We start from the raw sequence: 21,836 nt of genomic DNA, 5'->3' as shown, positions 1-21,836 counted from the left end.
AGGTGATAGTAACATTAATAACAGAACTCAGAGAGTCATCTGCAAAGCAGCTTTTATAGCATACTACGCCAGAAACATGAGTCTGTGTCTTCCCATGATGCCAGAATGTAGTAAATAGCATTAGATCCATGATGATACTGGTTTTGTTGGCTACGCTTTACCAAGTACTCTTGGTTTCCAATTGTTATTGGCAAATACAGGTTCTTTTAGGCCAATCTTATTAACTCTTGGATCACACATTACACCTCACACACAAGAGGTGTGTGGATGTGCGCGTACGCGTGCATGCGTAGGTTAAGGGAGGCTACAAAAGTTTTAACAAGGTTCCACAGTTCAAAAAGACCTTACTGGAGGGGGCTGGCGAGATGGCTCAGAGGTTAAGAGCATTGCCTGCTCTTCCAAAGGTCCTGAGTTCAATTCCCAGCAACCACATGGTGGCTCACAACCATCTGTAATGGGGTCTGGTGCCCTCTTCTGGCCTTCGGGCATACACACAGACAGAATATTGTATACATAATAAATAATTATTAAAAAAAAAGACCTTAATGGAGACAGAAGTGGTTAGAAATATAAGAAATCCATTTGGAGATCTGCTGGAATTTCAGAGCTGAGCCACAGGGTCTCAGGTATGAAATTTTAAGCTGACTGGAAGCTCAGAACTGAGCTGCAGAGACACTGGGCTGTGGAAGGCAAGACACAGAAGTATAGAGGCAGAGTATAAGGCTAGTGTCCAGAGAGAGGAGCAGACGGACGGAGGATCACAGCTGGAGTGGGCCCCATCGAGCAATGAGATTCGTGCTGAGCTGAATGTGTCTGCCACGGGCAGACATAAGTAGTTTGCCTGCGGACACTTGATGCACACACACGGGATCTCCCAATCAGAACATATTATGTGAGGGAAGAATCTATTTACAGCAAGAGAAAAAAAAAAAGAACCTAAATGTCAGTGAACTGGGGAGAAATAGTATATAGAGGTATATCCATGTCATTGAGTGCTAAAAGGCAGTAAGAGGAAATACTGGTGCTACCTACAATGTGTATGGACTTCAGAACATGAAACTATCTGGGCTTGGGAAGGCTGCTAGGTGTGACTATATACAATTCCATTTATTTGAAATGTCTAAAATAGGTCAGTCTATGAGCAGAATATAGGTTAGTGATTGCCAGAAGATGAAGAGATAAGGAAATGGAAAACAATTGCCTTTTCTTTTAAGAGTGACTTTCCCCCTAAACTTGATTGCAGTCTCAGATCCACAGTTCTCACACCTCATCTCACATGTATGCAGTGTATGTCAACAAAGGTTTTGGTGTTTTTTAAAAAAATATTTTATTTTTGAGACAGGAACGTATGTATTTCTGACTGGCCTCAAACATACTATGTAGCACAAGAATGAATTTAAACTTAAGAAAAAATATTTTTTTATGAGTATGAAGGTTTTGCCTACAGGTATGTAAGCGCACTGTTTGTGCCTTGTGCCTGAGAACACTCGAAGAGGATGCCGGATTCCCTGGAACTGGAGTTATGAACAGCTGCCAGGTGATATTTAGGTGTGGAAACCGAATCTGGGTCTTCTGGAAGAGTAAAAAAAATGCTTTCACTTCAGAGTCATCTCTCCGGCCCCTGCTTTTTAGTTTCTAAATTTTATCAGGAGATAACGGTCATGGTTGTACAGTACAAATATCCTTGTACTTAATGCCAGTACATGGTTAAAGTGACTAATTTATACACACATAAATACACACAAGTATACGCATATAGACATACATATGGTAACGAAAAGGGCAATCAATCCTACTTGTAAAAGCTTAAGAAGATGGTTCGGGAAGACTGCGCCAGGATCTTGTAGGGAGGAAAATGAGTTAGTTCTACCAACTATGGACCATTATGAGGGAAGAGGGATGGATCTGTGAAAGAGAAAATCAGGAGGAGGACAATGGCTGAAGTCAAGATCTGACCTCTGCGGTAAGGTAGAGGGCCAAAAACTTGGTCATATTCAGGAGCGTCTGATGGCGCTGGAAGAGTAGATTTTACACAACAGTGCATAGATAGACCTACGGAAACGATCAAGAGCATGGCTGAAGTTTGGCCAAAGACTTGGCATGTTTCTCAGAACAACAAAAACTAAAAAAAAGTAGAGGCAAACCACCACCCCACAATACTAGATAGATTAGACACGGGCATCTCTCCGTAGAGGAAGCGGCCGCCAAGAAAGCGGGAACCATGCCCTCACGGACCGCTGAGTGCAGCGCAGCCCTCCGCCGACACCCAAGGGCAGTTACGTTGGCGGTAACCTAGCCTGAGGCAGGCTCGCATCCTCACCACGCATGCGCGCGAGACAAGCGTTCGAGAGGCGGTAACCACGCCTGCGGCTCGCCCACGTCCTCACGGCGCATGCGCGCGGGGCAAGCGTGCGCCTGCGCAACAGCGATAGGCAACGTCAGTGCGTACGCCCGTAGGTTCCGGGGCGCGGGAGGGCGCTGGTGCTCCGAGGAGTCGCCGGCGGTCGGGTCGCGTGGGCTCTCACGAGGTTAGAGGTTGCCGGGTGTGGCCCCGTGGGGCTGGGGCCGCCGGGGTATGGTCCCCGTGGAGACGGAGGTGCAGGGGTGCGGTCCCGGTGCGAGCCGAGGCCCGGTGTAGGCCCCGAGCCCCGACTAGAGGTTTGCGGGTCACGTTGGCCTGCGGGGTTCGCGGCGGGGGGGGGGGTCCTCAGCGGAGAGTCTGGGACCCCGGTGGGGTCGCGGTCTCACAGCTCTCTGCACCCGCAGGCAGCTCGCGGCTTCCGGCCGCGCAGGCCCGCTCAAGATGTCGTACATGCTCCCGCATCTGCACAATGGCTGGCAGGTAGACCAGGCCATCCTGTCGGAGGAGGACCGCGTGGTCGTCATTCGTTTCGGACACGACTGGGACCCCACTTGCATGAAGATGGATGAGGTTCTGTACAGCATCGCCGAAAAGGTAACGCATGGTGCAGTATTCGTTCTGCTGGGCCCTGTGGCGCGGTTTGGACGCGAGATGGAAGCCTGAGCCCCGTGTTCCATGAAGACCCATTGACCCACAGAGAGAGATAGAGAGACAGGGTTCATTAACACGTACGGAAATAGTCAATTTCTTAAACTTTGAAGAGATTTATGATTTTCCTCTAAAGTAAGTGACTCATTGTGATGATTTTTTTTTATTTTTTTGATTTTTTTTTTTTTTTTTTTTTTTGGTGATGATTGAGGAAGAAAATTGTGCTGAGCTAGGTCTTGTATGTAATCGAGACGGACTTTGAATTCATTACCCTTCAGCGGCAGCCTCTTAGAGTATTGGGATTACAGGCGTGCACCACTGTGGACCCCGATAGAGGTGGTTTTTTTTTTTCCTTTTTTTTTTTTTTTTTTTAAGAATTTGCTAGGACCAGTGCAGTGAGTGGCACAAGCATTTTTTACCCTTAGCACTCTGGAATCTGAGGTAGACTGATCTGAGTTCCAGGCAGTCAGGACGTAAGACCTAGTCTAAACAAAGAGAAAGAAAGAAAAGAAAAAAGAAGAGTTCCTGTGTTGTGTGCGTGTAGTGAACAAGCTTTGCCAGAGTGTTGGAACTTACCTAAGTACCTTAGTTTAACAGGATTGCTCCTTTCTTGGCTCTTTATTTGTTGTGTTTATAAACCAGAACTTCTAGGTTAATGTGGTAAACTTTTTAGCCTTTTTTTCTTCCTTTTGGGGGAGAGAGGGAGAAAAAGGATTTATTGTGTAGCCCAGACTGATCTTGAACTTTCATTCTTTGTGCCTCAACACAAGCCCTGGGACTTGGAGGCATGACCCTCCAAAGCACTCTGGTTAGGTTTACTCTCTTTCTGTGAATTCCTTTAGACAATTTTAGGATGACTTACTTAGGCTTTTGTAGCATAACAACAGGGCAAATGGCAAAGATGGTAAAGTAATGTTTAATGATACTGTTCCATAAGTAATTTCAATCTTTTGTTTTCTTTCATAGTTACTTGTTTTCGTGAGACAGGGCCTCCATAAGTAGCTCTGGAACTTGTCTACCTGCTTCTTCCTTCACCTCCCAGGGCTAGGATTGAAGGCCACCATGCCTAGCCCGAGAGTTTGTTTTCATGAAGAGTAAATGCTAATAGAAGTGATGGAACTTGGTTCCCTCACAGATGCTAACATAAGCTAGCTTCAAGTAATTCCTACCTCCCAAATGGCTTTTCCGTAGCATTACTTCATTTATTTGTGCTGCAAGTGAAGCCAGGGCCTCTTTGGAGTCAGACAGGAGTGAGTGTGTGTGTGTGTGTGTAAAAAAGGCAATGTTATTTTGCCTTCCGTTGGTTGGTTTCTGCTTTCGGACTTAGGAGAGAATAGTCGAGGACAGTGGCACATTCAGTTGTCACGGGTTTCTTTGGGAGTACTTCTGTTTTTGTTTTTGTTTTTTTTTTTTTTGTTTTTTTTTTTTTTTTTTGGTTTTTCGAGACAGGGTTTCTCTGTGGTTTTGGAGCCTGTCCTGGAACTAGCTCTTGTAAACCAGGCTGGTCTCGAACTCCCAGAGATCCGCCTGCCTCTGCCTCCCGAGTGCTGGGATTAAAGGCATGCGCCACCACCGCCCGGCCCTGGTAGTACTTCTGAAGAGAGTCTCAGGAACTCTATTGGTCTGGGCTGAGGCCCAGGAAGCCTTGTTAAAGAGGGTTCCAGGGAATTCAGGAACCTCTCAGTTGAAATTCTACTCAGGGCAGCAGTACTCAGCCATCCCTGCCCTGCTCCTCTTGGACGCGAGGACCCTGAGGGTGTGGCTGGAGTGAGGCGGTAGCATTTCTCTCCCATGCTGGCTGTCTTGCCGGTCAGGTCCGAGGTAAGAATGAGGTGGTTGGATCCCTTACATCAACAGATGCTGAAGCAGCACTAAAAGCAGGTTTGCTCTGTTGAGTCTTAGTCGGGGAAGCTGCTCTTTAACTGTCCTGACCTGAAGGTGGCATGAGCAACCGCGGTGGGGTTTCCTGTCAGGGTGCCTAGGTATCATGCTTGGCTTTCCCCAGCTATGAACTTTGGCCAGACGTGTTGTCTTCTTTTCTCACTGTGCTGTGTCAGGTGCAGATGGCAACTGTCAGTTCTGCTAGACTTGTGTTCTGTTTTGTAATGGGCTTGTTAGTCTCATTTTAAAATATTTTTTTTAGTCTTTTAAATTGCTTTTTCGTTTGTCCAAAGTCGTTTTGTTTTGTTTTTCAAGACAAGGTTTCTCTAGCTGTTTTGGAACTCTCTGTAGACCAGAACTGGCCTCAGACTCACAGAGTTCCACCAGCCTCTGCTGGGATTAAAGGCATGTGCAACCACTGCCGGGTCTTGATTACATTCTTAATAACTTCCCCACTTTTCCCTTCAGTAAAACTTTATGGTGCTGGCATGCTAGGCAGGCGGGCTATGTCCCTCAGCTTCCTTTTCCATTTTGTGTGTGTGCCTTTGCACGCACATGCTCAGTGCTCGCGCACAGGCCTGCAGATAGTAGCCCAAGGCCTTGTTAACAATGATCCTAAGTCCTTCTTCTACCTCATTGTCCATTGAGGCGGGGTCTTTCCTGAAAACTAGAGCTTGCCAATAAGGCTAGTCTTGCTAGCCAGCTTGCCCTAGGGATCCCCTATCTTCATCTGACTAGAATTACAGATAGGCCGCCGTGCCTTCTTGGTGTTTGTGTGAGTTTCTGGGGTGATCTGAACTTGGGCCCTGCAAGCTCTTTAACCACCAAGCAATCTCTTCCATATCCTTAATAAACCTTTAATACTGTGATTTAGTATGGTTACTAAAAATGTAACTTAAAGGGAGCTGGAGAGATGACTCAGAGGTTAGGGGTACTGGCTGTTTTTCCAAAGGTCCTGAGTTCAATTCCCAGCAACCACTTGTGCAATGAGATCTGGTGCTCTATTCTGGCCTGCAGACATACAGCAGGCAGAACACTGTACAAAATAAAGTGTAATTTAAAATAAATTAAAAAGACTATTAAATGTTTTACTTTCATAGTATAATAGCAAAATAGAAATTCATATTTCTGGAACCTGGGGGAACATAAATTTTTGAAATTAAAGATTTTAGTATAAAGAACAATATAACTATTTAAAAATCTCCCTCCGCAGAAATGGAAGATAGTGGGAGATCTTTCTCATCTTGTGTGAAGATATCCCAGCTGTTTTAAAGTGAGTAAAAGTCTGTGGTCAGGCTGGACTTGAGTGTCCCGTGTCTCCAGTGTGCTTCTCTTGCATGGCCCACCTCCACCTCATGCAGGGCTAGTTTCAAGTTAAAGAAGAAAGTTAGGAAGAAAGGTGGTAGGGAGCAGATATCCTTCAAGCTCTGGAGCTTGCTGAGTGAGCTCTGTAAAGCTGGTACATGTGACTGTTTCCTGTACCTGTGATCTTTTCCCGTGGGGTAGGAATATGCTTTGTCACAAAAGTGCTCTGGGCATCATTATTCCATCATACTGTGACATAAAAATAGTGAGACAGTTTGTGTGTTAAAAAGTCCATACAAATGGCATTTAAAATACCTTTAGGGATATATTGACGTGTGTTATATTCGGAAAGAGACACATATTGTGGCTGGTGAGCAGCAGATGGTGACATTGCCACACAGGAACCCACATCAGTGAAGGAAAGTACATGTGCCATGGCATGTCTGTACCACATACACACACATCGTGAATACAACTTTAGAGAGCTGTACAAGACCAATAATATTTATAGAGCTTGGGGCTGGAGAGATGGCTCAGAAGTTAAGAGCATTGCCTGCTTTTCCAAAGGTCCTGAGTTCAATTCCCAGCAACCACATGGTGGCTCACAACCATCTGTAATGGGGTTTGGTGCCCTCTTCTGGCCTGCAGTCATACACACAGACAGAATATTGTATACATAATAAATAAATAAATATTAAAAAATATTTATAGAGCTTTTAAAGAATACCATTGAGTCTACAGAGCTAGTTCCAGGACAGGCTCCAAAACCACAGAGAAACCCTGTCTCGAAAAACCAAAAAAAAAAAAGAATACCATTGAGAGCTTGTCTTCTGCATGACAGTGATGATTAAGTTAGCTGATCTTTGGAAGTCTGTACTTGGCTTCATGAGGAGTGTCAGACCAGCAGAGTGTGCACTGTGGTGTTACTGTGGGGCTTGTGAAGGATTTCCCTGGCTCAGATACATGCTTGTTAGGATGCACATACAAATGATACCCTGAGTTTATGGAATTTTTTTAAAGCTCCATAATTTGTGATAAATACACATACTGGGCATATGCAAAGCAATATTTTTCCCTTTTATTTTTGGATTTTCAAAATTTTTCTTGAAGGAAAAAAGTAATGGGCATCTATTTTAATCTCAGTTTTATATAAAACATGGGTGAAAATTTTAGTGACCTGCAGACTGATAACTGAGTGACGGTAGCAGGAGAAGCAGTGTTGCTGAGTCTGTCCCAGCCCACGTGAGAGCAAGGGCCAGAGGCCGAGCAGCCCCTGTTTGGAGATACTTTGCACACACTGCTGTTGTGGGCAGAATCCAAGAAGGTGCAGGAGTTAGCAGGGGCTCAGGAGGTCTGGAGCTGTGCTAGGGCTTTCACCTGATTGTCACATGAGTATGTATAGCCTCATAGGCAGAGACCCTTCCTCACTAAAGGGATTTCAGTCCTTGACAAGACCCTGAATGAGAGCCTCTGCAAGCATGCGTACGAAATTAGATTATGTAGTTACCCAGGACTCTGTTGAATCCATAGTCTTCAGAGATACATTGATAATGACAGTGCTGTGTTACTTGAGTGTTGAAATACGCTTTGTGTCAATTCCTCGAGGCAAACGGTGTTGGTGTCGCTTGTGCTCCTGGCATCCTCTGTGGTTCTCGAGCCTGACAGGCCTATCTGCTGCCAATATGAACATCCGCCGTGCTCGGCCCGATGATCTGATGAACATGCAGCACTGCAACCTGCTGTGCCTGCCCGAGAACTACCAGATGAAGTACTACTTCTACCACGGCCTCTCTTGGCCCCAGCTCTCCTACATTGCTGAGGATGAGGATGGCAAGATCGTGGGTTATGTCCTGGCCAAGATGGAGGAGGACCCCGATGATGTCCCTCATGGACACATCACCTCACTGGCTGTGAAACGTTCCCACCGGCGCCTCGGCCTGGCCCAGAAGCTGATGGACCAGGCCTCACGGGCCATGATCGAGAACTTCAGCGCCAAGTATGTATCCCTGCATGTGAGGAAGAGCAACAGGGCGGCCCTGCACCTTTATTCCAACACCCTGAACTTCCAGGTTAGTGAGGTGGAGCCCAAGTACTATGCAGATGGAGAAGATGCGTACGCCATGAAACGAGACCTCTCCCAGATGGCGGAGGAGCTGAGACGGCAGCTGGTGCTGAAGAAGGGCAGATACGTGGTTCTGGGTTCCAAGGAGAATCAGGGCAGCACACTTCCTGGTTCTGAAGAGGCGTGTCCGCAGAACCTGGCCGGAGATGACAGTGGCAGTGACAGCAAAGACAGCGCTGATGTCCAAGACAGCTTGCAAGACTTGGATTCCACCTCCTAGAGCCCGCTCAAGCATTGTAGGTTCTTGCATTTTAGCCACAGTTTTCTTGGGAACCCTGGCTCTGCTCTGCAGTATCTACTCTGGAGTCACCCAAGTGACCCAAATGGCTTCTCATTGTCAGCGCTTAGCAGCAGCCTTCCACATAGCCTAATCATGAAGGTGCTCCAGGACACAGAAGCTGCTGTGCAGGAGCCAAGGAACTGTGAGGACTGCCATGGCAGCACCATCCTTGGCTTCTCCCATGCTGCCGGCTGCTGTATTCGGTCTGCAGTTGTCCTGTACTGATTGTGTGTATGCTGTAAGGTTTTGCCTAGAATGCCAAACAGGAAGTGGTGATAACTCAGGAAACTCCCCAGCTTTCAGCGTTTGCCATTATTTGGGTTTTCATTTTTGAATAAGCAGGACCATCGGTTGTCCTTATGCCCTCTGCCTCTGTCTGGTGGAAGTTACCTACTCTTGCCTTCTATGGAAACTGCCCATGCCCTGCCCTCTCTCTTTGAAGAAGACTGTTCCCTTTTGGTGGGAGGAGATAGGTGTTGGACTTCTGCACAAGCAGAATTTGTAGATCTTAAGTAAAGGACAAGCAGAAATCAAATTGTAATCTCTGACCCCCCCAATAAAAATATTAAAAAGGGATACACGTTTGTTGTGAGAATTCATTAGTTAATCTTGAATTAGTCTCTTTTTGATCCCAAGGCCGCCTCAAGGTGGAGGTGACAAATCCACCCTTAGGGGTTTTCGGTTGCTCTCAACGTTGTGAGACACAGGAAGGCAAAAGACACTGGATGTCACTGTCTTCATTTCTGGCTGACTTGTTATTTCCTTGTTCAGTGACTTAAGGTTTTGCGTAAATCATCTAGTGTGGAAAATTGTGTATGGTTGTTGAATTAAAATTTGTGTGTTTATTTATAAAACAGGTGAGGTTTTCATTTTTGAGAGGACATGGATCTGCTTACCAGTTTCTATTTTATTTGGGACATTAGAGAGTCTAGATGTCAAAGTAACCCCCACTCTGAAAGGTATTGTGGAAGGCAGGGGCAGTCTTCACTATTGATCATTTATTTTAACTTGGTTGTAGTGCACATGAAGTGTAGAGTGTCTCTGTTGACAGGGCTCTGGCAGGCTAAGCAGTGTGGTGACAGTGACATACCCCTTTGATCCCAGTACTCTGAAGCTAGAGGCAGACAGATCTTGAGTTCCAAGCCAGTTGATGTGCAGAGCGAGTTCTGGGCCAGCTGGGACTACACAATAAGACCTAGTCTTAAAAAAGAGAACTTGTGAATGTCTTAACCTCCTCTCAGGGCTCTCTAGGACCCTGTAGAATGGAGGGAAGGCTGAAGACACTTCCCACTTGCCTAGCCATCGTTTTTCCTGCCTCCTCTCTTGCTGACCTCAGCTTTGGTGCAACTTCTCCCAGGAGCCAGTCACAGCGTTTTATTGCTGGCTGACTTAAGTGTGCAGTGACCTCTGCACAGGTGCCTCCGTTTTGGCTGGGTTTTAGTGTTTGAGATTCTGGTGTGGGCCTCACACACACTAAGCCTTGGCTCTGTTAAGGCCTTTCATACTAACACTGAAGCCCCAGCATTAACTCCACCTGCGACAAGGTGAAATTCCTCAAGCCAGCCTCAGGTGCACCCCAAGCTTTGGAGCCATTACCCCATGCTTATTGTTCTCAAACTCATTTGTAACAACTGGACTTGGATACCTCATGAGCCCAGCCCTTGCAGATTGGCTGAGAAGAGTTCCTAATTTTGCTTTACCTTCCAGGAGCTAGATGATGGGATTAAGCTGTTCTTTTGTGTCTTTGTCTTTTTCTCCTTGCCATATCCCCACCCCCATTTGGTTTTCCTAGATAGGTTTTTCTGTAGTCCTGGGTGGCCTGGAACTCACTCTACAGACCAGGATGTCCTTGAACACACAGAGATCTGCTTGCCTCTGCCTCCCACCTGGCTGTGACTTTGTCTCCTTGGGCAGAGCGCTCTCTACCTTCTCAAGCGAACAATTTCTTCCTGACACAGCTCAGGAAGTCTGGTCCAGAGGCGTTTGGGACAGACCTGGGTCCAGTTTCAGCTCTGCTCTTTTCTAAGGGTTTTGGTGCGACATCATCCTTTTGAGCCTTAATTTCTTTGTATGTGAAACACTGCAAGGTTGCCAAGACTGTTGAAAGTTAGAATTTGAGTACAAGTGCCTTGCGTATAGTAGGTTTTTAGACATTCTTGAGCCAGTCTGCCCTGAAATGTTTGCTAGGTCCTTATAGTAGGTGTGTTTGATGTGAAGTCTATCCAATGATGATGGACTAAACTAAACATGAAGACACAGGAGAAACATGTCTTCAAACAGGGTGGCATTTGTTCAGATGCTCTCCCTGGTGACGAAATGCCCCGTATTTAAATGGCTGTGTGTTTGGTATTTAACCGTATGTGTTGATCCTGAGCAAGTGGAAGAGAAAATGGAATGTAGTTCCACTACTAATCTCATTCTGTAGCCTCAGCTTTTGTGGTGAACTATTTTATTTTTAAATAAAACCAAATTAGAGTGTGTTTATTCTGAAAGCTGAGTCCTAGTGACCTGGCTAATGGTTTCAACATAGGTATGATGGTCAGTGAGATACGAAATACGTTCAGTAAGAATGAGATCCAGCTGAGGTGTGTGTGATGTCTGGAGGCACAATGTGCGACTGATAGAAAAGCAGACTTCCCTGTGCACCATGGTGTGCAGGTGGTGATGTACACACGTCCTCCGTGGACCATGGCATGACATGTACACAGCACATACTCCTTATGGGCCGTGATGTGTAGACAGTGGAGCACACATGCGCAGTGTACTGTGTTTAAGACCTCCGCCAAAGCTGAAGACAAGTGGCGTCCTTCTTAAGTGTCAGTCTGTCGTTTCGTAGTAGTAGATTTAATATCCTTACCAATATTCAAAGGATCCCCAACAGTGGCGTGCAGTGAGTGCCTGTCACACTGTGGTGTTCTCCAGCCGGCCTGTGCTGTCACTGCAGCAGCTCCCAGATGCCATGTTACTCACCTCCATTTTCTAAACCGGATTTCAGGGTGGGGTTGTTCTTTGTGGTTCTGTTAATCCAATCCAGGGCTTTGCTTTTGCTAGATAAGTGCTCCGCCACTGACCTACATTCTCAGCTGATAAGTTGAGGGTTTGTTTTCTGTAGGTGGCTTAGTGGGGGAGCACACTGGGGACAGAAGCTAGGGCCTTCCACATGTAGCAAACACCGCCCATCTGGTAGCTTTGAAGAATGATAGTCATTAAAAGATGGGCACAGTGGTGCATGCCTGCCCTCTCAGAACTCGGAGGCTGAGGCAAGAAGATCATGAGTTCAGGGCCTGCTTGGACTTCCCTGAGTTCAAGTGAATTCAAGACCAGTTAGGGAAATTTAGTGAGACCCTATTTCAGAATTAGAACTAGAAAACGCCAGAGATAAAGTTCATTGGCAATATGCTTGCCCAGCGGGCATGGGGCCCTGGGCTCAGTCACCAGTGCCACAAAAGGAACAAAGCACTCACGCGCTCCTAGCCTAGTGAGGGGAGTGCACGCCTGTAATCCCTGCACCCCAGAGGCCAAAGCAGAAGGATCACAGCTTCAGGGTCCCCTTGGACTACAGAGCAAATTTGAGGTCATCCTGGGCTATATAATAATAATATATCTCAGACAAACCCAAAGCATACAGGATATGAAAAATCCTGTTCGGTATGTGCTGTGTGTTCCACAGCACAATGTGGCCAGAGCACAACTTGGGGAAAGTTGGTTCTCTTTATCAACCTTGGTGATGAGTGGGGTGACAGATGTCACAGCCAGATCGCCCTCACATCCGGTTCACTTTATCATGTGTGTTGCAGGGTCCTGAGGTTGTTGGGCTTGATAAGAGCCCTTAACCGTTGAGCACATCTAGTCTTCATCTAAGCAAAGTGCATACCAAGTCAACAAGATTGACCTTCAGGAATGTTAAAACAATTTAGGAAAGAACATGGAATCGGGCTTGGGTATACACTCTTGTATGACCTGGTGCCAGCTTGTGACTTACTGTCTCTGAGGAACCTTTTAAGGTTCTTGTGAAGATAAAATGAAACAGTATTTTCAAGAATAGGTTTGTGTGTAGCAAGATGACCTAATAGCAGGTAGAAAATATTTGCCCCATAAACCTGATGACCTGAGTTCAATCCTCAGGACATCACCGTGGTGAAAGAAGACCCTGGCTCCTAAGTCCTCTGACCTCCTCCTCATGCATGCTGTGGCCCCCATCCCTGCACACAAACCCACGCTAATAAAGTATTTTAAAGGAAGAATGGAAAATAGGAAAGTAGTTTGGCTTGTTGATTGGTGCCACTCCTGGTAAGGGTGACCTGTCACTGGTGTCCTTGGCTTGTATATACGTCTCCAGTCCCCACGTTTCCCAGTGGTCGTCATGTAAACTTGTCCCTATTAACAGAGAGCAGTGGTGGACTTAGGAGCCAGCTCCTCCCCTTGACCCTCTTCCTGGAGTCACTTCTCAATTCGGGTTAGAAAGGAAGAGTCCTGGGCACAGTTCGCTGTGGCATCGCGTTTAGTTGTACCTTTATAGAATGCACAGAGCATTTTTAAGGAACAAATCACACTCTGTGTTTAAGGCAGTTTTAAGATTTATCCTTAGGAAATGGTCAAATATGTACATAAATTTAAAGATAAATGGTGAATTTATTGATCCTCGTAGACTTTCAGGAAGAAAATAACCAAAGAATGCTAAAATATGGTATCACCGTTTGATGGGATTAGGCAGCTAAAAAGCAATCTTTGGTGAAGGCAAAGATATGGCTCGGTTAGAATGCTCGCCTAGCATGCACAGAACCCAGGTTCCAAGTCCAGTATTACTGAAAACCAGGTGTGATTCCAGCTTGTAATCTTAGCCCTCAGCACTCAGGCAGGAGGACCAGAAGTTTAAGGTCATCCTTAGCTACACGTCAAGTTGAGTTCAGCTTGTCTTAAAGATAGACAGATAGATAGATAGATAGATAGATAGACAGACAGACAGATAGATGGATGCTGATTGGGCAGTAGTGGCGCATGCCTTTAATTCCAGCACTCGGGAGGCAGAGGCAGACAGATCTCTGTGAGTTCAAGACCAGCCAGGTCTACAGAGTGAATTCCAGGACAGGCCCCAAGGCTACAGAGAAACCCTGTCTCAAAAAAAGAAAAGAAAAAAAAAAAGTCTTTGGAAATTTATGTGAGAATGCCTGTAATTGAAGCAGGCCATAGATACAGTATAATCATTTCATTAAATGGTATAGTTTTAGAATATACCTAAGAAAAGGTGGGGCAGAAATATTCACAGCAGTTGTCTCTGAGTGAAATTTAAGATGATTTTAGTCTCATGTATTTTTTTAAATTTTTTCCAAACTGATATATTTGAACTAGAAAATTCCTCAAAATTATAGAAAATTTTGCTGTGGGATAGTAACTGTCAGTGTTTGCAAGCATTGAAGCAAAAACAATTGAGACTGAATGGTTGAATTTTATAAGGATGTTTAGAGCATGTTTAATTCATGTAACGATATTTGTCAAAGTACAAACATACAAATGCGTGTGGTTCGGTAGGCGAGAGACTTGGCAATGTCAGAGCTGTAAGTAGCACCAGGACCCTGGCAGTGTCCGCGGTTTTCCTGTCGGCCCTACGGACAAGTATTTAATAACAGGTTTGAAAAATGCCCAGTTACACAGAATCTTGTTTTTGCTTTAATTTGCCTTTATGAAATGAAAGCCAATTTGATCTTTTATTTTAATTTTAAAATCTCTTTCTAGGTTAAAAATTTTGCAGTTATTTATCTTGTGGATATTACGGAAGTGCCTGACTTCAACAAGATGTATGAGTTGTACGACCCATGCACTGTCATGTTTTTCTTCAGGTATGTTCTCTTCATGTGGCTCCTTACGGAATACTGTTGGTGTGGAAGTTTGGTGGGACAGAGTCTTCCGAGCTCAGTTGTGCAGTTTTGCCACAAGGCAGTGAATGTGAATCTTTTAAATGATTTCGCAGTAGCAATTCCAGGTTTAACATTCACTCAGGAACAGATTACATATTGAAATACTGTGCAGAAACTGGTGTGAAGTATAATTAAATGGAAGACATTCTTGCATGCATTTCCAATGCCTTCAAATAAATAAGTTGGTATATAGTCACAGATCTCCAAAAGCTGTGTCCAGATTGCTAAGCAGGGTTATGTGCTTCATCTTATACAGAGACTTAGCAGTGTAAGCTGGCTCTCATTTATGACCTTACAGTTCTGGAAATAAGCAGGGCCAGCTGATTCCCTGCCAGGCCTGACTTGTAGGCTGCATAATTGTCTAGAGGCCCTTCTGGATGTCTAAGGCTTCTTGCTGCTTCTTGCTTGCTTGCTGCCCTGCTCTTAAAGGCTCCTCCACCAGGAGGAGGCAGCATCCATTGCCTGTCACAGTGAGTCCTTTTTCTAAAGATTTATTTATTTATTATATAAAGTGTTGTATCTGCATGTATGTCTTCAGCCAGAAGAGGGCAGCAGATCTCATTACAGATGGTTGTGAGCCATCAAGTGGTTGCTGGTACTTGAACTCAGGACCTTTGGAAGAGCACAATGCTCTTAACCTCTAAGCCATTTTCCCCGCCCCACAGTGAGTCCTTTTTGTTCTGTCCTGATTTCCGGCTTCACCTCTCAAGGAGTGTTACGCTCACCTTTGTCATCAGGATGATCTCCTTTTTAAAGCCAGCTGCTGAGGAGCTTGGTGCACATCTGGAATGTGCACATCTACGCAGTGTTCCATGCCAGAGTCACAGGCAAGAAGAGGTTCTGCAGTCACAGGGTCACAGGGAAGTATCATAGGATTTTCCCTGCTACTCCTGGAGATTGTCATCCTTCCCATAAGCAAAGCAGGACTGTCTCCAGGGTTCCCAAGGACCCCTTGAGACCTCATCCCCAGTCCTCATTGTCCAGATCACTCGAGTCAGCGTGGCCTGAGTTCTGTGGAGTAGGCACAGCTCCCCTTTATCTGTGCCTCTGTGAAGCTGAGACCTAAGGAGGCCTCCAGCAGTTCTGGTTCAGAGGAAATGGGTGGGAACACGTCCCCTCCCCCCAGACACACACCCAATAGGGCTACACAAACTTTTTAGGTACTATGGCTTGCTATTACCCTCCTACCTGTGTTTTTCTTCTGGGAACGGGTCTGACCAAGTCTCCTTCTGATTGGTGTTTGTAACTGAACAAGTCATTCAGCCTCTTGCAGCCACAGTGGGGGCTTCTCTTCTCTCCACAGTCCTTTCTGACCTCAGAGTTTGAAGGTGCAAGTTAAACAGAGGCGGTGTCCCAGCTGCAGTTGCCTCCTGTAGACCGGGAAAGCCACCACACCTGGGAGACACCCACTCTGTCTCCTGTGTCTGAGTGCTCTGAACTGTGGTCATTCCAGGCCTCACTCAGCACGAGTTCTGATGGCCATGCCCTTGGCCTTTTTCTGTGCCACATGTTCAGCGGCCATTGCAGACTCCTAGGGGGTGGGGCCTATCCTCTAAAGGTACTCTGCTTCCCAGTCCCAGCAGGCAAGGCATATAAGGTCACCATCCTCACCTCACAGTTACAGGGCTTGTGGTAAATCTGTACCAAGTTCCTGTAAGCAAAACATGCAATGGTTACATATTGCCTTTTCAGGAAAATTAGTGCAACTCTTTGAAAAACTACTTATTTTTCCAAGTGATAGAACTGTCTTTTGGCCTTTATAGTCTTAAGATACGAATGCACAATTTCAGGGCACAGTGGTGCACACCTTCAATCCAGCACTTGGGAGGCAGAGCCAGGCGAATCTCTGAGTTTGAGGCCAGCCTGGTCTGGTCTATATAGTAATTTCCAGGACAGTCAGAGCTATGTAGAGAAACCCTGTTCAAAAATCTAAATTATAGCCGGGCGATGGTGGCGCACGCCTTTAATCCCAGCACTCGGGAGGCAGAGGCAGGCGGATCTCTGTGAGTTCGAGACCAGCCTGGTCTACAGAGCTAGTTCCAGGACAGGCTCCAAAGCAACAGAGAAACCCTGTCTCAAAAAAACAAAAACAAAAACAAAATCTTAAATATATATATATATATATAAAAATATATATATATATATATATATATATATGAATGCATAGGAGATACAGCAGAGTGCAGGAGGAGTGTGTGTCTGCTGATGGCATTTCTAGGGAATAATACTTAGTGTTTTTATTTTTTTTATTTTTTTTAAATATTTATTTATTTATTATGTATACAATATTCTGTCTGTGTGTATGCCTGCAGGCCAGAAGAGGGCACCAGACCCCATTACAGATGGTTGTGAGCCACCATGTGGTTGCTGGGAATTGAACTCAGGACCTTTGGAAGAGCAGGCAGTGCTCTTAACCTCTGAGCCATCTCTCCAGCCCCTAGTGTTTTTATTTTATTTGGCTTTTTACTATGGTCTCTTTGATTTGTGCCTTTAAATGACATTGTAGGAGCTTGGAACAGCAGGGAGAATGGGCTTGTTTGTGGAAGTTTCTTGTGAGCATTGCTGCTCCTTTCTCTTTCAGAAACAAACATATCATGATTGATCTGGGCACTGGCAACAACAACAAGATCAACTGGGCCATGGAAGACAAGCAAGAAATGGTTGACATCATAGAGACTGTGTACCGTGGCGCCCGCAAAGGCCGGGGTCTGGTGGTGTCCCCCAAGGACTACTCTACAAAGTACAGATACTGAGCACTGCCCTCACAGGCTGTGCAGAGGACCTGGGGACCCCTCCATGTAGAAATACTCAGCTCTTCAAAGCCTTTGGGAAGGGCCTGCAGCAGAACATGGCTGGAGGCTGGAGGATCCTTGAGATGAGGGTTGTGGGGCCTTAACTAGCTGAAGCAAATAAACGTGCAGTGGGGAACAGTCGGTCGCTGCTGTGTGATTTACTGACTGTAAATGTCTTTACTCTTTCCTTTTTTTGGGGGGTGGGGGGGTGGGGGTTGGTTTTTTTTTCCATCCAGTCCTGGAACTCACTCTGTAGACCAGGCGCTTCGAACTCACAGAGATCCACCTACCTTTGCCTCCCGAGTGCTGGGATTAAAGACATGTGCCACCACCACCCAGCAGATGTCTTTACTCTTGAAGTGAAACCCAGGGTCGAGTGGTTGCTAGGGTTGTTGGAACAAAGTACCACAGACTGGGTAGCTTCAACAAAGACCCTCCTGCTTCAAGGTGAACCTGAGGTCAAGGTGTTCTGGGGTCCATTTGAGGCCGTGGGCCTCTGTCCTCGCCCTTGGCTCTGGAGGTTCCTGGAAATCTCTGCTGGCCCTTGGATTGAGGATACTTTGTCCCAGTCTTTGCATTGTCTTGACAAGCTTTCTTGTCTCAAATACCCCTAGTTATGAGAACACCAGTCACACTGCCCAAGTCACACCCCCTTCTGTATAACCTTATCTTGACTCATTATACATGATAACCACTCCAAATACAATCATGGTCTGAGATACTGGGTTTAGATATCAGTATATGAATTTCGAGGTGACAAACCCACAGCAGGATCCAGTCTTTTTTTTTTTTTTCTTTCAGTTTTTTCGAGACAGGGTTTCTCTGTAGCTTTGGAGCCTGTCCTGGCACTAGCTCTTGTAGACCAGGCTGGCCTCGAACTCACAGAGATCTGCCTGCCTCTGCCTCCCGAGTGCTGGGATTAAAGGTGTGCGCCACCACCGCCTGGCCAGGATCCAGTCTTAATCTTACTCCGCACATAAAATAGCGCAGTGAGCCAGGTGGGTGTGACACACTCCTGCACTCCAGCTGAGACAGGAAGACAGCAAGTCAGGCCAGCCTGCGGAGCTCGTCTCAAAACATACGCACAGTGACCATTGGTGGAAGCCTCCCTGTCCTGTGAGTAGTGTTCCACTCCTCAGACCATGTCCATTTTATCAAGCTTCTATGGAGGTAGGATCCTCATTCCACCCTGGGGAAGGCCCCTCGTCTACATCAGTTTCCTCTTGTTTCTTCTCTTCCCTGGCCATGTCCTGGGTCTTCCCTGTCACCTCTCTGAACACATCCTCAGAAGAGAAAGGAGCTGACCTTACTGACAAGCTCCTCCCTGACTCAGGCAGGCCTCTGTACAGAGGGCTCATCTGTCTCGGTGGCCTGCAGTTGTTTGTTGTTAAAAGTCAGGAGTGAACCAAATTTTTTAGCTACATTTACAAGTAAATTCACTTGTCAAATGGACGGAAATAGGGATGCGGCTCGGTGGTAGAGGCAGCACTCATAATTCCCAGCATTGCAAAGTTAAATTCATATGGAGATCTGCAGTTTCATCTCTAGCACTAATTTGCCCACTTAAATAGTCTAGCCAAGCGTGATGGGGCACACTTGGGAGGCGGAAGCAGGCAGATCTCATCTGGTTTATATAGTGAGACCCTGTTAGAAAAAAAAAGTTTAGCTTTCTTCACTACCCAGGGATGGGACCATATGGAGGTGTTCTTGATTCCTGATGTAACTGGAAACTCAGCATCTGGAGCCCTTGATTTCCTGTAGCTGGAGGAGAATGTCCTCAAATTCTGTGAGGCAGGAAAACACTTAGGTAGTACAGCTTTGCTTCTATACAGAACAACTCGTCTACAGGAGGAAAAGCGATGGTATGCACGTCACGTCATAAACATGAGAGAGCCTGGGGAAAGCTGCATCTATGAGAACCAGAGCCCACAGTGCCTACAAGCTGGGGCAGTTACAGTCCAGTGGGGGCCCAGAAGGAGGGTGAAGAGTTCCTTTTTTAACCCACAGCCGACCACTGGGATTAGGGATTAGAGCAGTGTTTCTCAATCTTCCTAACGCTGCCACCCTTTAATATACAGTTCCTCATGTGCTGACCCAACCATGAAATTTTTTGTTGTTACTTCATAACTATAATTTTGCTACTTTTATGAATCATAAATATCTGTGTTTTCTATTTGTCTTAGGTGACCTCTGTAAAAGGGTTGTTCGATCTCCAAAGGGGTCAAAACTCACAGGCTGAGAACCACTGCATTAGAGCACTGTTAATATCAGGTGATCAGCAAATATCTTTACTAGGGTCCCTGGGGCAGGGCAGTCAAGAACATAGAGAAGCAAGATAGTTTACTTCTAGAAACTAAATTACCACAATTAGCTATAGCTATTCTTCTCCAGGCATGTAAGCAAAGTGGAAAGTGGATAGAAAATTCTTTCCAACTAAAAATAAATTATAAAGAAATGAATGATATAAAAATGGGCACGGTGATGCATGTGTTTGTGATCATAACACTCAAGATGGAGACAGAAGGAACTGGAATTCAAGGCTAGTCTGAGCTAAAATACCGTATCTCAAAAAGTCAAAAAATTGGGGCTGGAGAGATGGCTCGGTGGTTAAGAGCACCAGTTGAGGATCTGGGTTCAAATCCCAGCACCCACATGGTAGCTCACAACTGTCTGTAACTCCAAGATCTGGCATCCTTACACAGACAAATGTGCACATAAAATAAAAATAAATAAAATTTTTTAAAGTCAAAAATAAGTCAAACTACATCTTAGTGTTATAAGTAGCAAGTTTTTTAAATATGTGACCTTGAGCACCTCGCATATAACAGACACTGAGTATATTCCTGGCATTCTTTTAGAGAAGGAGAAATGAGCAGAAAACAAAAACACTCAGTACCACTGTTCGGGAAGGAGATGAAATCAGCCACAGTTTGATTTCATTTCTTCTTCGCTGTATTCACAAGAATGGGCAGTAACAAGTGGTGAATACGGGGAGAAGTTGTAGTCTTCATAAGCTGCTGGTGGGATTATGATGGGATGATGTAGTCACCTTGGGGAACGAGATAGGCATGTCCTCAGAAACTTCAATATGATATTATATTCTAGCCTTGTCACTCCTAGGTATATCCCAACCCTCAAAAGAAGAACAAATGTCCACACAGAAATATGTATCCACAGCTGCCCAAATGTGGAGCCCGGGTGTCCACTCCTGCATGAACAGACACAATGTGCAGACAGGCAAGTCCGTGCAGACAGGAAGTGGATGAGTGGTTATGTAGGACTTGGTGTGGTAAGAGGTGGGTGTGTAGCAATTGCCTGTGGGTTTTCTTTGAGATTATGAACAAGTTCTAGAATTACTTACGTTGTTTGCACAACGAACATAAGGTCAAATAGTTGTTTACTGAATTGGGGTGAATTGTATGAAGTTAGATTACACTTTATTGATAATAGTTGTTCAGATATTATGAGAAAAAGGTGAGCAAACATTTTCCTTTCCACATTCCTTGTTCATTGTATACCTCTTGTTACCGTATGCTTGAACTGTCCTGGTGTGGGAGGTCCTTCTTTTATTGATTAATGAATAAAGAAACTGCTTTGGGCCTATAGCAGAGCTATAGGGGAACAGAGCTAGGGAGGGAAAACTAAGCCGAATGCTGGGAGAACGGAGGGTGGTGTCAGAGAGAAGCCATGTAACCCAGCTGGAGCCAGAGAGAACTTTACCTGGTAAGCCGCAGCCACATGGCGACACACAGATTACTAGAAGTGGGTTAGATTAAGATATAAGTGTTAGCCAATAAGAAGCTGGAGCTGATGAGCCAAGCAGTGTTTTAAATAATACATTTTCTGTGTGGTTATTTTGGTTCTGGGCGGCCGGGATGAACAAGCGGCCCCCTCCCTACTACACTGTCCTAACAGAACGAACAGATGGGCCTAAACAAGGGAAGTGGATTTTCTCAGTTCTGGAAGTACAAGGCCAAGGTTTGGAGACAGTTCAGCATCAGGACACTGGCTTGCAGGGACAGCCTTTTCACTGTGTCCCCATGGTCTGCCCTTAGTATGCACACAGAGAAAGAGCAAATGCTGTCTCTTATGAGGACACCAGACCAGCTGGATCAGAGTGCTGCCCTGGTGACCTCATTTCTCTTGTGACCTCATTTATCCCTAATTACTTCCTTAGAGGCTGTCTCTCCAAATACAGCTGTCATGGGGCCAGCGTCCCAACATACCAGTTGAAGACATGTAAATATTCAGACCATTCCAAATGCACAAGTTTTGTTCAGTTGGTTCTCGCTCTGTGACCATCTTCACTGGTGCTCCCAGACTGCAGAATCGTTGACTTGATCTCACATTCCTGCTTGGATCCAGCTGAAACCAGCTGGTGGACCTCTCAGCACCTGGAGCTTCATCTCCAAACATTCCAGGATGCCCTTTAGGCAATGCCCAGGAATTACTTAAGATAGAGAAGAGTAAGCTTGGATCTACAGCCATACCACCCTGAATGTGCCTGATCTCGTCTGATCCCAGAAGCTAA

General features: G+C 45.6%; 2 protein-coding genes across 6 annotated transcripts; both read left to right on the top strand.

The window, feature by feature from the left end:
* Positions 1 to 2,417: 2,417 nt before the first annotated feature.
* On the top strand, positions 2,418 to 17,443 carry Txnl4a (thioredoxin like 4A). 5 transcript variants are annotated; one of them, XM_041640850.1, is made up of 4 exons: positions 2,418 to 2,528; positions 2,767 to 2,956; positions 14,332 to 14,435; positions 17,095 to 17,443. In XM_041640850.1, the coding sequence occupies exons 2-4, from the start codon at positions 2,804 to 2,806 to the stop codon at positions 17,264 to 17,266; spliced, it is 429 nt and encodes a 142-aa protein (XP_041496784.1). In that variant the 5' UTR covers positions 2,418 to 2,528; positions 2,767 to 2,803; the 3' UTR covers positions 17,267 to 17,443. The 5 variants fall into 5 exon arrangements, with proteins under 5 accessions (XP_041496784.1, XP_041496788.1, XP_041496787.1 ...); XM_041640854.1 differs by lacking the exon at positions 17,095 to 17,443 and adding an exon at positions 6,105 to 6,164; XM_041640853.1 differs by lacking the exons at positions 14,332 to 14,435; positions 17,095 to 17,443 and adding exons at positions 6,105 to 6,164; positions 7,802 to 7,884.
* Positions 7,879 to 9,174, top strand: LOC121440141 (N-alpha-acetyltransferase 11-like). The gene has a single exon (XM_041640849.1). The coding sequence runs from the start codon at positions 7,879 to 7,881 to the stop codon at positions 8,536 to 8,538; it is 660 nt and encodes a 219-aa protein (XP_041496783.1). The 3' UTR covers positions 8,539 to 9,174.
* Positions 17,444 to 21,836: the final 4,393 nt, after the last annotated feature.

The sequence above is a fragment of the Microtus oregoni genome, unplaced genomic scaffold (assembly GCF_018167655.1).
Source record: "Microtus oregoni isolate MIOR12 unplaced genomic scaffold, Mior012 000065F_ref0000479, whole genome shotgun sequence".
Classification (NCBI taxonomy): Eukaryota; Metazoa; Chordata; class Mammalia; order Rodentia; family Cricetidae; genus Microtus; species Microtus oregoni.
This window is presented reverse-complemented; position numbering and strand designations above follow the sequence as displayed.